Here is a 16,285-nt window from a genome sequence, read left to right as displayed (position 1 = left end):
CCTGAAGCCCCCTGACTGGCCTGATGTCTGCTCCTCGCCAGGCCCTGTGCTGGGCTGGGGACCCTGAACTGACTCAGAGCCTGGGCTCTGCCATGAAGACTCTCATACCGTGAAGAGGGCGCTGCTGGTGCCCTGCCCAGGCCCCTTCCCCAGGCTGGGGCCCCGTCTCCCCGTTGGCTGCTAAAGGCTCATAGGTGCCCCTCTGCGTCCCCCACCCCCGCAGACCTCAGTCAATGACTGACTGGCGTGGGGGGCATAAAAGGCCGGCCCCTTGCCTCAGGGTGGAACCCACTCCGGGTGCAGAGCCCCCGTGGATCAGGCTGCAGCCAGACTCCAGCGGAGGCCACACCTTGCTTGCCGCTGCCGCCCACCCCCTTCTGCTTCCCTCGCTCTCCTCCTGAGAGTTGCACAAAATCTCCATCTTAGGCTCTGCTTCTAGGGAACTCAACTGAAGACAGGCTGGAAGGCGGCTGGCAGCTGTGCCCACGACAGCCCCCACTGAATGTCCAGAGCTCTGGGGGGCACGTCAAGTGTGTGGGGGCCCACAGGCTGAGGAGTGGAGGAAGCTGCAGGGAGGGGGCGATGCTCCTGCGGGGCCCTCAGACTTTGACACAGGAGACCTTGCCAGGAGGACAAAGTGGGTGCAGGGGGTTGGTGGCCCTGGCAAAGGCAGGGAGGTGTGAGAGAGTGTGGCCAGGTCAAAGAACTAACCAGGTGTGGCTGGAGTGCTGCTTGGGAGCACGGGGGAGGGGCTGCGGTTGGCGGGACAGAGGCCAGGCAGGAGACGCTGGAGTGTCAGGCCGTGGTGTGGCCCAGTGGCCAGTGGGCCCCTTGGGGGGCTCATGAGCAGGGAGTGGCAGAGAACAGTGGGGTTCTCTCCCCAGGGCTGTGCTTTGGGGACAGAACTCTCTTTTCCCTATGGACGCCACAGCCTTTGGTCTCTTCAGGGTGAGACCACATCCTAAAACTTAACGCCCTTCTCATCTCATCTCCCATCCTGGCTCTGCCCAGCACAGCGGTCACGCAGGCCTGGAAGAAACCAAGTCCTAGATGTAATCTTACTAGACATGGGAATGTCTGGCATGGGTCCTTCTGTTGAGCCGTGGTTGGGACTGGAAAGGGCAGAGGGGACCTGTGGCCACGGAACAAGGCTCTGGAGCGAAAAGAGACTGGATTCAGAGTGGGGAGACCCCAGGTCTAGGCTGAGTGGCCCGGGCACACCCTTTCCTTTCTAAGGCTCAGACTCCCTTCGGGTAAATGGGAACCCAGCTCGCTGCTGGGGGGACTCGCCAGGACAACCCCCTCGGATGCCCTGCGGAAGCTGTCAGGACCAGACAAGCTGCCCTCGCCGTTCAGTCTGCTGCCCGATGACGGGGCCATCTGTCCACTGTAGTCCCCATGAGGAGCCTCTGGTAGGTCAAGGGGAGGAGAGAGGGCCTGTCCACACCGTGTCACCTTAGCACCAAGCCTCAGAGTTTTCCAAACACATCCTCTTTTGTTCCTTACAATCCTCTTCACAGTATATGAGGGGACAGAGGAACGGGGACCACCCTACCCTTAAACCCCAGCTCAGTGAGGTCCCCTCATCCAGCCTGGGTCACACAGCAGGTGACGGCAGAAGCCGGGATTCCTTGGAGGGTGTCACACACTCCTTGTGTGACAGACATGCCTCAGAACCTTCTCAAACGCCTGGTGCCGGGAGTCAGGAGCCTGGAGCTTGAACCTGAATCTGGTGTCCCTTCCTTGATTAGGTTACATTAAATGACAGAGGTGACGGGTGTCACTCCCACAATTATGTTTCAGCAACCAAGAAAACAGGCACCTCACTCCCGCAACCACAAAGAACTGAATTCTGCTAACAGCCACATGAGCTCAGAAGAGGACCCCAATCTCCAGAAAGGACACAGCTGGCACCTTGACTGCAGCCCAGAAACCCCCTGAGCAGAGGACCCAGCTAAGCTGTGCCCAGACTCCTGACCCAGGGAGACCGTGAGACAGTAAATGGGTGTTGTTTTAAGCCACTAAGTTTGCGGAAATTTGTTAAGCAGCAATAGCAAACTACTACACCTGGCCTGGCTGTGTGGCCCAAGTCAGTCTCTGCACCTCTCTGAGCCTGTGCCCTACTCTGTAGATGGAGGTTGTGCTCTCAGGCCTGGGGCCCAGAGTCCCAGCCCAGGGAGCCCCTAAGGAGCCAAGTGACACCCCCATTGGATGACTCACCCTGGCCCGGGAGGACGGCGAGATGTAGTAGTGGCTCTCTGAGTCCCCCAGCCGGATTCGGTGGCGACAGGCACGAGCCAGCCCGCTCAGGGCACATGTACTAGGGGAAAGCAGAGGGGGCCATGGGGGGCCGGCTGGGGCTCACCCACCCAGCTCATGCAGGAGGATGCAGCAGCCAGAAGGATGCACAGAGGGAGGGGTAGACAGACAGACATGCGGGTGGGGCCCGGCATCTTCTTCCCTGGCCCCAGCTTCCCAAGGAGCCTGGGGCCAGGCCAAGGAGGGGGCAGCCCCAGAAGGTTCTAGGACAGACCCTTAAACCGAGCTGGAGCCCACCCCTAAACCCTCCACCTCGCCCTTGCTGGGCAGGAGAGCTTACTCAACCTCACGCCAGGTGTGCCAATGCTCCACCCACTGCAGCCCCTAAAACTGCTCCCCTACTTTACTGGGGCCCTCAGACTTCCCCTAACTAAGCAGGAGTCCGCTGTCTCCTCCACTTGGTCCCCAGGGTAGGTCATGCTGGATCCCCTCAGCTCCTTCCAACCAGTTCTCTGTCTCATTTCTGCCCTTCTTCTTACAGCCAGGGGCTCCTCTAAAAACCCCCCTATACCCCATCATCTTTCCCCACTGCCTTCCTATGCCCAGGAAACAGTTATGGAGAATCCCAAGTCAAGGCGGGTTCAACAGGCTCCTTGGCTGCAGGACTTATCAGAGCCTTTGCTGCCTCCAGGTTCACTGTGACTTTCGTTGGACCAGGGAGCCCTCTTTTCAGGGAACATCTATTGATAATTTGTGAAATGCTGGCCTAGCGGGTTACAGCTCGAACCTCATTCAAGGCACTTCACACCCTGGCCCCAAACACCCTCTGCGGCCTCAGCCCCATCTCCCTGCCTGCCCTGCTACTCTGCCCACTGACCCAGTGGTGTTTCCGTTAATAACCCCGCTTCCCATACCTCTGCTCATTCTGTTCCCTCTGCCTGAAAGGCCCTTCCCTACTTGGCAAACTGCTATTCATCCTTCAAAACCTGGCTCAAATGTTCCCCTCCATGATGAGGCCCCCACGGTGGGGCCTCCCTCGCAGGCCAGATCCCAGGCTGCAGAGAGGAACTGCTCCCCAATCTCTGCCCCTCGCTCCATGCGGACTGTTTTGTTCTGCCGCTAGCCCTGCGCCACGCCAGCTGAGCAGCAGGAAGGACAAGATACCAGAGCCATTCGGTTCTTTATGAGCAGAAGGCAGAGCCAACAGCTGACATGACTTACGTGTCAATCGGGGCCCGGAACCCGCTGTGGGAGAGACGGGAGTGGAGAGGGATGCGTGTCAGGCCAGCCAGGAAGGGGGAGGCCCCAGCCCCCGGACTCCCTAGAGAGCCTGGGGGTCCATGACCAGAGGCAGGAATTTCTGCCAATGATGCCTCCTTGCCCTTCGTGGGGGCAGCCACTGTCCTGCTCCTGCCACAGCCCCCGCCCACCTTCGGGTCCCACGCCAGGACCCCAGCAGGCAGGCCTGAGTCTCAATCCTCCTTGGCCGCGCCCTTGGCAGAGCCCAAGGCCAGGCGGGGCTTTCCCAAGCGGGCAGGAAGGGGTGAAGGGTGCTAAGCTTACTTGGTGCTGCCACACTCGACTGCTGCTACCTTCACGGCGGGCAGTGTCTGCGAAGCCACGGGCTCGATGGTGAGTGTATTGTCCTCCACGGCGGCCCGAACCAGCGCTGAGAGCTGCGGCAGAGCAGGGTGGCGGGTGGGGTGGTGAGGGGCTGGCCTCCGGCTGAGGGGCTGGGCCCCCGGCTCACCCGTCCCTCACCTCCTGCATGGTGAAGTCCAGGCAGGGGCCCACGTCCTCCCGGTACACCCTTTCCAGGAAGGGGCAGCTCTTATCCAGGGTGGGCGACTCCCTCCAGGCCTGGAACTCTGCAAACAGGATCGTGTCCACCTGTGGGGGAGTGCAAGCCGGGTGGGGGGGTCAGGGCACTCGCTGGGGGCCGGCACGGCAGAGACGGGCAGAGGTAGGGGGCCAGGGAGGATGCAGGCCCCAGCATGCCAGCAGGTCTGTCCCCAGCAGCCGTGCAGAGGAGCAGAGCCCTTTGCACCAAAGAACTCAGAAATCAAAATTTTGCTTCTTAGTGTGTTTTCAGTTTCCTGGCACTATGGGATTACAGACTTGGGTCCGGGGCTTTGTCTTGAAGACCCTCACCGCCTCCTTGAGAAGGAAATGAGTGACCCCACAGGTACATGCAGGTACCCCCAAGTACATGCAGCACACACAGGAGGGAACACACACAGGCCGCCCACTCCGGAGAGGCCCCTCGCCCGCCGTCCTGGGGCACATGCAGAGTGAGTGAGGCTCGGGGGTGGGCAGAGGGGCGGCCCCTCTCTGGAGCCATTACCTGCCGGGAAAAGGAGAGAGAGGTAGCGGAGGTGGGGGCCGCAGGCAGCTCCCCGGGCAGGAGCTGCCAGGCCGGCTCGTAGGTGAGGTGAACCGCCTTGCTGGGGACCACGCAGAGGAGCAGGGAGAGGAGCGGGGGCAGCCCGGGCTGGGCAGGGGGGCCGGTGGGGCAGACAGACAGACAGACAGACAGACAGGTGCAGAGAGACAGACAGGAGGAAGGAGATGTTAGTGTCTAGTTGAAAGCTCAGAGCTCAGAACAGGGTCAAGAGGCCTGGCCTGGGGCTCCTCCCTGGAGGTTCTGGAAACTTCTGGCAGGACGGGGCTGGGGGCTGCCTTGGCGGCAGAGACCCCAGGAAGCTGAATCCCACTACAGCCCTTGTGGGCATTCGCGGGGTGTAGCCCTCAGCTGAGCTCCTGACCTCCACGACTCAGTTCCTCCTGTGGCCCCAGGAGGCCCCATTTATGTGAGGAAACTGAGAGGCTGACAGGTGGCCTCACCTGCCCAAGGACCCATGGCCAACGACATCGTAGTCCACTGTCCAGCCTGGACCAAGTACTCCACGTACCCAGCTGAGGGGAGAGGGAGACAGCCCCCCAGAGCCCGTGCTTGTCTTGGTACTGCAGCCAGAGGGCGCTGAGGACCCTCAGCCCAGGGGTGTCACAGGTGGTCCTGGCCTCAGGGCTGTGGGCACACAGGGCCCAGGGAGCCTCTCCCCAGAGGCCCAGCAGTGGCCTCTTCAGGCGGAGGGAGTGTGTGTCTCTGCAGATCCCCCAAGGGCAGGCGAGCCTCAGGCCCAAGACCAGCTTCAAGTGCAGAGAACACCCCCTACTGCTTGGAGGGGCGAGGAGGGGGTTATCAGGCCCCCCAGATCGTACACCCAGAGCCGAAGGCCAAACGCCTCATATCACAAGGAACCTGCCCAGTCCTCACAGCCAGAAGACACAGAGGCCCAGAGAGGGCAGGCCCAGGCTCCAGGTCACACAGCAAGGGGCCAGCCTGGTCCCCACTGGGCCCTACTGCCCGGCTGACAGCGGGCACCGTCTCCTTTTCCTGTGTCCACTGCCCGCCCGCCACCCCTCACCTCTCTGCCCTCCTTGTCCGGGGGGAGGGCGTGTCCTGCAGCGGGGCAGACGGCGGGGCAGAGGGCGCTGCTGGTGCTCTTATGACGCAAGTGGCCCTTGCGGGGCCCCGCCTTGGTGGGGCTCAGGAGCTGTGGGTGGAGCTCGCGGTTGGGAGAGGCTGGTGTGGACGTGATGACCAGCGTCTTCAAGGCTGTCACCTCCGCCTGCAGCATGTCGATCTGGCCGGGACGAGATGGCTATCAACCTTAGCCCAGGGTTGCCACTAGCACCTAACCCCCTCCTTTACCCTTGGACTAGCCTTTGTGGGCACTGAGACACTCATTTTACAGAGAGGGAAACTGAGGCTCAGAGAGGTGACATAGCCCGCCTGAGGTCACACTGTACTCCAGGACTCTGTGAGATGCACCTGTCTGGGAGCTGGCTGGGCCTCCCACAGCCTGACTGAGGTTTCTGCTTTGTAAAGGAGTACAGGAGCGGGGAAAAGAAGTGACAGTGACCGCAGGACCCTCCCAGCCCCTGAAAGGCCCCAGAAAGTTCTCTGTGGTGCAGTGGACACACTGCTAGAGCCCCAGGGAGCTGGGCTCGCACCCCAGTGGGCCGCATTTCAGCTGCGTCATCTCAGATGCTTCTGCCTCACCTTCTGGGCCTCAGTTTACCCATCCCTGCCAGCCCCACCAGGCCGTGCGAGGGTCCGACTGGGTAGCGAAGGCCGGTGCTCCAGGGTCTGGGCCCTCACCTTGCCCCGCGCCTCCTTCAGCTGCTTTTCCGAGGCCGCCTGCTTCATATTGGCCTCGCGCACCATCTTGTGGGCTTCCTGGGAGAAGGCAGGCTCCGCGTGAGTGCTGAGGAGCCCCCAGACGCCCCGCAGACCCACTCCCCAGCCCGCCCCTTCCCCCGGGGCCGGCCCCTGTACCTCGAACAGGCTGGCCGTCAGCTCCTCCAGCTCCTGTTCCAGCTGCTCCCGCACCTTGGACAGCCGCTCACACTCCTCGTCCTTCAGCTTCAGCTCCTGGGGGCGCAAGGTGGGCGGCTGTCAGCCCCACCGGGGCCCCCAGGCCCAGTGACCAGGCTCCATCCCCCAGGCCATCTTATGTGGGCCCCGAGCTTGCTTCCTCTGCTGCCCCACGGTTTATGATGCATTTTCTATTTAGCTCATAGCCCGAGGCTGAAACCCCGACCATCAGTCCATTGGAGCTTGGGACACGGTTTCAGAGATGTCAAGACTTCTAAAAGTCATTACAAATCACAAGAACCGATCTTTGTACTCCCCACATGCCCAGCATGAGCCTGACATGCAGCTGGCCGTGAGAGGTGCATATCATCTCCGGGCCTTGGGTGCGAACCCACAGCTCTCCTAGGCGGGCCCCTGGTCCCCGAAGCCCCCTTCCCCGCCCTCAGACCCCCACCATCTGGGCTTTGCGCAGCTCCTCCTTCAGGAACTCCGAGCCCTTCTCGCGGATCTCCACGGAGGAGTTGCGCAGGCGCAACACGTCCAGCTGGGCGGCCGCGGGGTCCTCCTCACCGTGGGCCTCCTCCCCTGCAGAGGCCTCCGCCAGGACCCCCGGGGGCTCCCTGAGGCTATTGCAGGGGCCCACACTCTTCCAGGAGACCGGGACAGCTTCCGGGGGCGGCGGGTGGCCCTCGTCCGGGTGGGGCTGGCTGCGAGGCAAAGAGCAGATACAGGATGGGGTCCCGAGACCTGGAGGGCTGAGCCCAGGGACCAACCCCGGGCAACACACGTGCCACTCTGGGCCTCAGTCTCCCCATCTGTAAAATGGGGACACTACCAGTGAGGCTGTCACCAGGTTGTCACAAGGGCAGAATGCCCAAGCATGAGGTCTCTTGAAAGCAAGGACAGGATGCATTCATCTTTGTCCACCCACCACCCCCTCCAGCCCAAGGCCCAGGGCTGTGCTTGGCACACAGTACGTGGTCAGTCTGTGTCTGTGGACAGATGACTGTAAATGCATCAGTGTTGAGAATCTGAGTTTCCACTTCTATAAAGTGGGGACAATCCCAAAGGCCCCACCTCAAGGGTCGCTGAACGGATCAGAGATGTGCATAAAACCTTGGCACACAGGAGGCACTTCAGTGGGAACCGCCTTCATCGCTATTGTTGACGCAAATTTTATGCAAATTATACCCCATTTCGGCGGACCAGAGAGGAAGAAGGACCCAGCCGGGGCAGGCAGGGCTGAGGCAGGAAGATTCCGCAAACAGCTTGGGCAAGGCAGTCCCACTTCCTGCCCCTTGGACCGTGTGGGGATCAGTCCCAGCTCTCTGCTGATCTGCCTGGTGACCTCAGGCAAACATCCTCTCTCTGGGCCTCAGGACCCTGAAGTTGAAGACCCCAGAGGCAGTGTGGGATAGGGGCCACCAGCCTCTGCCCTCGCCCCCCTTCGCAGCAGACCCTGGGGAAGGAGGGAGTGAGAGGGCTTGGCCAGCAGTGGTTTGTGCCAAGACAGCACCTCTGGACTTGCACGCTCAGCAAAAGCTGGTGGCTCCTGAGCCAGCAGCTTCTGAGCTGCTGTGGCTGGGCTGAGGGTGGGGGGCTGGGACAGGCCACTGATAACAGTGGGGAAGTGGAGGGAAGGGGGCTCAGAGGGGCCCACACGGGAGGGAGGAAAGACAGGCCAAGGAGGTCATGGGATTCAGGATTGCCCGGAAAGGATGAGTGGCAAGGCTGGGGACTGGTCCCTCCTCCCTGTCCTCTGGACCCTGGGATGGTCACCAAGCAGCCCCTGAGCCTGTTTCCTGCTAGGTAACACAAAAGGACTGGGCACCGGGGACCCCAGCAATGAGCCCATTCTCAACTCTTCACGTGGCCCTGTCCCGCCGCTCAGCCCAGCCTGCCCTCTGCTTTGGAACTGGCCCCGAGTGTGGCCTCGAGGTTCCTCAGGTTGGGTCCTGCCTGGCAGGGATGTGGGGCTTTGATGAATAAGGTGGCAACGCACATCCATCACTCCATCAACAGTGTTGATGCCTCTCAGGGATCTTTCTTAATACTCTTGTTTGGAGGGGTCTCGTTGGCAAGGGGGTTCCTGAGACTTGAGGGCTTAGCCGCTATGGCACCCCGGGCTGGGGTCTGCATGGGCTGCTCTGCCTGTATTATCTCATTTAAAACTCTCAACAGCAGTTGCGGTCCTCTCCCCATGCTACAGATGAGGGATGGAGTCTCAGAGAGGGGATGGGACTTGCCCAGGGTCACACAGCTGGTGGGTGGCAATGCTGGCACAGGTAGCCAGGTATTCAGCCCAGGCCCAAAGCTCCCCGTGGGTGAAGGTGTGAGTGGTGGATCGTTGCATCTGCCTGGGGATCAAGGGCTGTGAGCCCAGGGGCCTTGGGAGGCTCCTTCTTGGCTGCAGCAGGGAAATCTGATCCAATTCCACCCAGATCTGGCTTCCCAGTCTCTGCTCAGGCCCAGAAACCGCCTCCCAGGAGGGAGAGCCAGGGTGGGGGAGTTGTGGTTGACAGCGGAGGCCAGAGTCGGGCTAGCCCGGGGTCCATGTCAGGCTCTGACCCAGGGTACACACAAGCCCCTGGGACTGTCACTGAAATTCTCTGAACCTGCTCCTCCACCTGTGCAATGGGGGTAAAAACCTGCAAGGGTTGCACTAAGAAGCAAACGAAGAGGTCTCTGCAGAGGGCGCTGAGCAAAGAGCGTGCAATCTGCGGCCATGTTTGGCAGACACCCCCGCCACACCGCAGGCCCCAGGGGGGTGTCCCCGCTGGGAGTCTGGAGGCCTGAGGCCCAGCCCCACTTCCTCAGGTAAGAGAGGATGGCCAGAGTCAGTCAGGCGTGGTGGGGGCAGCAGACCCCACCCCGGGGGCCGCCCACTTCAATAGAATGAGCGAGAACTGTGGGCCAAGGGTGGGAGGTCACCCACAGGGATGGCACAGGACACAGGGCAGGATCCCAGGTTTCACATGCCCAGCCTGGGTGTCTTTCCCTCTGCAAGGACCACCTCGCCATCACCCACGCCCCCTGCATAGGAGAAAAGGCCACCAGCCCCTCCCGCGAGGGCTGAGCCTCATCCACCAGTGTGGTCTGGGCCTCTGGCCACAGGGAAAGACTCTAACTCTCCTGCTGATCCCAAGGGCAAGGGCTGGGGGTGTGGCCGGACAGTCCCCCATCATTTTCCCAATAGGCTCTCACTTCAGCCCACTGCCTGGGGGATGGGGCCCTATTTTGCAGGCAGAGGAAACAGTGCCCCTGGGAGGCCTGAGACAGAGTCTCCGTGATATCTTCCCCTCCCCTCCCCTCCCCCTGGTGGAAAAGCCTGACGGGAAAATCCTAAGGTCAGAAAGCATGGGAACAGCAGGACCACCCTGTAGTCACCAGCTGCCCAAAGCCTGGGCCAGGGGTGCAGGAGCAGGAGGGAAAGGGCCCTCCCTGTATTGGGGGGCAGCTCCAGCCTGCAGACCCACTCCCCCACACTTCCCGCTCCGGTGAGTCAGAGATTTCAGAGGAAGGAGGGACCCCAGACACCTCGGGGCCAGTCCAAGCCAGAATCCCCTATCATTCACACACTTCGGCCTCCCAGGCCAGAGGACTGCACACTTGGGTGCGAATGCCTGTGGTGATGGGGACTCACTCCTTGGACAAGCACAGACTACCACTTAAGTTCTTCCGCGCTATGCACTCTGCACCCCCAGGCCAGGTCCATGGCCTCTGCTCAACCCTTCTCAGTCCCCACTCCCTGCAGAAACAGAATCCAGCATCCAGGATACGCTGCAGGGGCCACTGGGAAGGAGTCTGCTTGGGGGCAGGAGATAGTAAGAGTCAAGGTCAGGGGTGGACGGGGGCAGCTAACATCCCCCGTCCTGAAGCTGGCTCTGCAGCCTAGAGCCCATGGCGGTTCACACAGGAAAGGCCCCGCTGGGTCACTTCCCCAGGAAACACACGCAGAGGGGGAATGCAGCAACCCTCCCCGCCAGGTCTGCCCGAGGAGGGCCGGCAATGGCAAAATGAGCACAAGGACTCCTGGATTCTATGGTCCCCCGTCACCCAGCAACCCCCACTGGGCCAGAAGGGCCCCACTAGGGTCCTGCGTGCCCCGTCCCAGCCCTGACCCGACCAGCCTGCCAGGAGGTCTTTCTGCCCCTCGGTCTCTCCCTCGCCACCCACCAGTGCCCACGTCACCTCTTGAGTTAAAGATCCCTGTGCTAATGGGCACAGTGGGTTCATGAAGCAAGCAGAGCAGGAGCCAGCAAAGGATGCTCTGAGACAGGGGGAAGGAGAGGGCTGGGAGGGCACCCTGGGAGCCCTCACCCTCTGCCCAGGGCCAACAGGCTCACGCTCCAGGGTGGCCGCGGCGGGTCTGGTCTGCAGGAACCCGGACCCGGGGCCCAGCTCCGGGGCAGTGCCATGGCGCAGGGGCCCGGTTCAGGACCACGCTCACGCACTCACGGGCAGTCCAGAAAGCACCGAGGGCACTGAGGCTGACAGCCAAGTGACTTGTGTCCAGGAACCCAAGGGGTCCCAGGAAAGGTTTCACGTTGGCTCCCTGACTGCCTGCAAGCCCAGCCAGGCTCAGCCAGGCTCAGCCTACAGAACGGGGCCACGTCTCCAGCTCCAAACCCACAAGCGTGTCGGATCCCCCCTCCATGTCAGCCCCCCACCTCACGTGTCCACAGATGTCATCCCGCAGGACCCTCACCATGCCATGGCGGGGAGATGCTCTCCCCAGCCCGGTTTGAACGATGAGGCACCCAAGGTTCAGAGAGGGATGGTGACCCGGCCGGAACACACAGCCAGGAAGTGACAGGGTGGGAAGTGAACACAGAGTCCAGGCACTAGAGCGTCATGTGACCCGTCACCCAGAAAAGTCCTGACGGGAGGAAAGAGGATGAATGGTGGTTTCGGAGAAATGAGGCAGGATGCAGACGAGGTTTGAGGAAGTTTGAGACAGTGCCCGAATGGTGGTGGTGGCGGAGGGGTTCCACCCAAGACTGCTGTACAAGCCAGACAGGCCTTGGGCTAGGAGGGGACATGCAGAGGGGACACACAGAGATAAGAGACTCTGGGGCGGGAATCTGGGGAGAACCAGGGGCTGGAGAGAGGGACAGAAAAAAAAAATTACAGTAATTAACTAAAATAATTAAAAACCAAGGAAAAGGTGAATGAAGAGAACAGTGGTACCCAGGATGGAAATGAGGAACTGGGAGGGGGTCTTTCAGGGAAGGGAAAGGGGTGGCTGAGGCATTTGGGACGTGACATGTCCTTCAGATGGCCGAGGGGAGGCACAGGGCAGAGGGAACAGCCGCGGCCTGAGCCTGGATGAGGGGATGAATGACAGAGGAGCGAGAGCCAGAGAACCAACCTGGAGATCTGAGGAGGAGCCATCACGGGGGTTGGAAGGAGGGTTCCAGAAGAATGGGTGTCATACAGGGGAACAGAAGAATGCCAGGGAGGTGAGCAGCGTGGGACCCCAAGGGCGGGAGAGGGTGGGCCTGGAGCACTCCAGGAAGGGGGAGGCAGGTGTGGGTGCGGGAGCCCGGCGCAGCAGGGCCTTGCAGGAGAACATGGAGCAGGATCAGGAACAGCGTCGGGATGGTAAGCTGGGAGGTCAGAACACCTGAAGAAGGTGGGCCAGGCCAAGCCTTTCCTGGCCATAGCCCCAGGCCTGCCAGCCCAGCCCCACCCTGATGAGGGACTCCAGCCCCGTGTCTCCAGCGGGAGCCGGTACAAGGCCTGAGAGGGTGAGGAGGGGCTCACTCTGTGCTTGTGCACACAGCACGTGCCTCATATCCGCCTGGTTAGTTCTAGAAGATTCTGACGCCCCATGACCTCAAACATCCCACACATATACAGTGAGCACCTATCGTGTGCCAGGCCCCCCACCAGCCCTGATCCACCAGATCCACACGCCCACACAGACTCTGGCATCTGGAGCCCTCTTCTCACCACGTTCTAATTCATTTTGCTCCCCCTCCCCCACCCTTTTTGGGCACAACCATTTGTGGGGCACAAATCCTGTGCAGACGTGAGGACAGTTGAGGACAAGCAGGATCTAATTAGAGAGTCTGAGCCCTGCACACAGCTGTGCTGATTAAGGAACAGCAGGAAAGATATCTCCACTTGTCGAGGGGCTGGGGTAGGAAGTTAGATCAAGGAGGGCTTCCAGGAGGAGGCGACAGCGAGGGTTGCACAACTCCTTCCCAAAGAGGAGGCCCACCTGCCTGCCCCTGGAGCCCCCCAGGCGACACTTCAGATGCTGTCTCAGAGCCTGTAGTCCCCTGTGACTTAGTCCTTACAGGAAGGAGCTCACAGATCCTTAGGAGAGCCGAAGCCCAGAGCAGTTAAGTGACTTGCTCAAGATCACACAGCCCATCCACAGCCCTGGAGCTCCCCAGCATCCTGCCTGCTGCCTGCTCTCCCATCCCTGGGAGGTTGGAGTGGTCTCATCTTACTCCTGGGCAGTCCGTCAGAGTCTGGCCCTCCTAGAGAAAGGTAGGATTAGCCCCATCTGTCAGATGGGTAAACTGAGGCTGAGGGGCTGCACAACATCACGTGTCCACTTAGGGGCAGAAAACTAGCCCAGAACCCAAACTCTGGCCTCTGCTGACCAAGTCTCAAGGGCCTAGGACTGTGTTAGCCGCAGAAGTACCCAAGATGTCGTCCTCACCCCATCTCCTCCGAGCTGGCTTGACACCCAAGACTATGGACATGGGAAACGCTGAGGGATGGTCAGGGAGGAGGCTGGTTTGGGGGAACCTGCCTCTGGGTTCAGAGTTCAGAGCCTACACTCAAGGAGTCCCAAGGAAGAGGGTCCACCCAGGCTCCCGCAGAGTCCTGCCACTGCCGCCCACCCTAGGGGAGCAGCCCTGGGTCCAGGGCCAAGGGGGTGAACTGGCACCAGGACCTGGCCATTAACAGTGCAGTGGCCCAAGAGAGATATCTCAGTTCACCTTACAGATGAGGACACCTGGCCCCAGACACATCAATGGTTGAGCCAGCGTCACCGACTCCTAATCCCAGATTCCTCCTAGTCTAGGATGAAGGGTCCCGAGTATGCACCTGTCCAGAGTTGTCATGAGTTCCTGGGGCCACAGGAGACAAGGAGCCCAGTCAGTTACCTGGCCACGTGTGACCCCAAGCAGGGTCCCTCCCAGCTGCTGCTGGGGTCTGAGCGAGCTCCTAGGACACCAGGCCCCAGTGGGTGCAGGCAGCTCGGCCCCTACTCCTTCAGCCCCTGCCTCCGATATCCAAGTGAGGGGTCCATAAAGAGACAGTGCTCAAGGAAACCCCAAAACTCTGCCTCTGACTCCCCAGGCGCCCAGCTCCTCATTCTGCCCTCATGCTTTCCATCCTCGCTTATGAAGCAACTACCATGTGCTCTGTCTCTGGCCAGGCCCTGGGGGATCCAAATGTAGGTACAAGTGAGCCATACTGAGGGCCACGTAGGGGTCAGCCTGGCAGCCTGGTTCATCCAGAAGGGTCCTGGGAATACGGCAGGGAGGCTGGACTGGAGGTCTTCTCCAGGACCTTGAGTCTCGTTGACTCTGTCCTTAAAGAGAGCGTCCATCTACTGGTGGCTCCCAGCCTGCCTGTCTGGCCCTGGCCCGTATGCCTCCAGGGAAGGACACTCTGGGCCTGGATCACCCCTGACCCCATGACCTGCTCATTTCACCTAGAGGCCCAGAGACCTGAGGCTATGCCCTCAAGGTCACACAGCAACTCAGTGGCTGTGTTCTGCCTGGGTGCACTCAACACAAGGGGGCACAAGCTTCCTCCAGACCAGGCTGCTCCTCAAACACAGTTAACCCCAGGCAGGACTGCCCTACCCTCTCCAGGGACCATCAACCCACCTCCACCACTTTCTCCCTAAACTCAGTCTCCTTCCCCGCGGGCACAATTCCAAAGAACACACGTGCAGCTTCAACTCTCTCCCTTTTAAGAGTCCCAGGCCTCTCCACGCCTCACCCCTACCAGGAGCCCATTCTCTCAGCACCCCCTGCTGGGGATGAATGTCCCCATTCCTCCCCTAGCATCTCAGCTCACGCTTTGCTAGGTGCCATGAAGTAAAGTGGATTCAGCCTGTATGAGAAACCTCTCCAGCCCTCCCCTCCCTCCCTAGCTGGGGCTGAGAAGAAGCCTTCTCCTGGGACCACCCATCTGGCCCAGTTCTTTTCAGGAATGCAACCCATCCCCACTCTGGCCACATCTCCTCCAGGACCTGGTCTTTCCAGGCCGTGGGGAAGAGGAAGTGTTTGCTCAGCTCCACAAGAAGACCATAACCTTTCTGGACATACAGGGCAGGGGTCCCACACCAGGTGAGCCAGGGACCGGGACCACGCGAGAGCCAGTGAACGGACATGAGTACTGGGGCCACTGGCCCAGGGCTGGGTCTGTGCTGCCCCCACACCTCTGAGCCCCATGGGCTCCAGGAGCCCCAGATGGAGGTTCATCAATTTGCTAGCTTCCTTGGCAGAGACCCAGTCTCCTTTTCCAATTGCACTGTTTTCCAAGGTTCATCCAGCCTGGGGGGCCCTCCTCTAGCTAGGTGCGGACCCCAAACTTACTCTGGCTCGCAACCCCCATCTCACTTGCACTCCAGACGAGCTAGGAGCTGGCGCTGTCACTTCGGGACGGTCTGCCGCCCACCCTTCAGACTCCCACCCTCGGAGCCACCCCCGACCCCTCCCCGCGGAGCGTCCTTCCATCTCCGGCGGCGAGGGGGCTCGCCGGTCCTCGTGCTACCACGCGCTCCGCAGCCGTGGGCCGGGCTGGGGACGCAGGGCGCCTCCCGGTGCAGGGCGCACGCACGGCAGGGACACCCCCTCCCGCCCCCGGAGGCAGCGGCGGCCCGAGCCGGCGCCGAGGCGCGAGCGCGCGCCGACCTACCCGCTCCACATCCCGGCGCCTCGGGCGCCCGGCGTCCGTCCGCCGCGCTGCCGCCGCGATGTCCCCGCGCCACCCCCGGGCCAGCCGGCCGGCCCGCAGCCTGTCAGCCCTGCCCGCAGCCCGTCCGTGCGGCCCCCGCTGGCGCCCGGGCCCGCAGCCCCGCGGCGACCCTGCCCTCGGCGGGTCACGTGGCGGAGGGGGTGGCCCGAGGACACGTGCCCGGCCCCGCCCCCCGGCGGCCGGCGCTGGGAGCTGGCGCGCGCTCCCGGGGACTCGGGCCGCTCGCCCCGGGACAGGGCGACGGCCGGAGCGGGGGGAGGAGCCCGATCCCCATCCTCCCGCGGCCAGGGCTGCTCGCAGACGCCCCGGCTGACTGCTTCCCTGCTGTCACCCGCCGCCCAGCACAGCCCGGCACCCACCCCGGGCCACCGCGCTCAGGAACCCATAGCGGCTCCCGGGCTTTCAGCTCCTGGAATCTTAGCGGGTTGTCACTCAGGGCCCGCAGACAATCCCACCTCCTCACTCCTTCCCGGGGCTCCATGCTCTGTGCTTGCCCCTGCACAGCGTCCTGCCTGCTGGGAAGGTGGCAGACCCCAAACAAGTGTTTTCCGTCCTCCTGTCTGACTGCTTATACCCAGGGAAGACCCATCTTTGGCTCAAGTTCCAACCCCAGCCTCTCCCCACAGGCGTCTCGCTCTTGCTCTGAACACACCCTGCCCATCCCTCCTTTGCTCCCCATCTGCTCTCTGG

General features: G+C 61.7%; 1 protein-coding gene across 5 annotated transcripts in view; it reads right to left on the bottom strand.

Annotated features, from left to right (window-relative positions):
• Positions 1-16,285, bottom strand: part of RAB3IL1 (RAB3A interacting protein like 1) — a 45,849-nt gene that overhangs the window by 2,588 nt on the left and 26,976 nt on the right. The window contains exons 1-9 of one of the 5 annotated variants that reach the window (XM_087422796.1): positions 15,536-15,672; positions 7,095-7,347; positions 6,602-6,697; positions 6,425-6,502; positions 5,688-5,906; positions 4,021-4,149; positions 3,823-3,935; positions 3,481-3,504; positions 2,221-2,320 (exon numbers count right to left, since the gene is read on the bottom strand). In XM_087422796.1, coding sequence (XP_087278922.1) covers positions 2,221-2,320; positions 3,481-3,504; positions 3,823-3,935; positions 4,021-4,149; positions 5,688-5,906; positions 6,425-6,502; positions 6,602-6,697; positions 7,095-7,347; positions 15,536-15,546 — 1,023 coding nt within the window. In that variant the 5' untranslated portion in view covers positions 15,547-15,672. Of the gene's footprint in view, positions 1-2,220; positions 2,321-3,480; positions 3,505-3,822; positions 3,936-4,020; positions 4,150-5,687; positions 5,907-6,424; positions 6,503-6,601; positions 6,698-7,094; positions 7,348-15,535; positions 15,673-16,285 lie in introns of those variants that run through there. The other 4 variants (XM_087422795.1, XM_087422798.1, XM_087422799.1 and 1 more) reach the window with 4 other exon arrangements.

The sequence above is a fragment of the Ceratotherium simum genome, chromosome 34 (assembly GCF_057802395.1).
Source record: "Ceratotherium simum simum isolate JZ-2026a chromosome 34, ASM5780239v1, whole genome shotgun sequence".
Classification (NCBI taxonomy): domain Eukaryota; kingdom Metazoa; phylum Chordata; class Mammalia; order Perissodactyla; family Rhinocerotidae; genus Ceratotherium; species Ceratotherium simum.
This window is presented reverse-complemented; position numbering and strand designations above follow the sequence as displayed.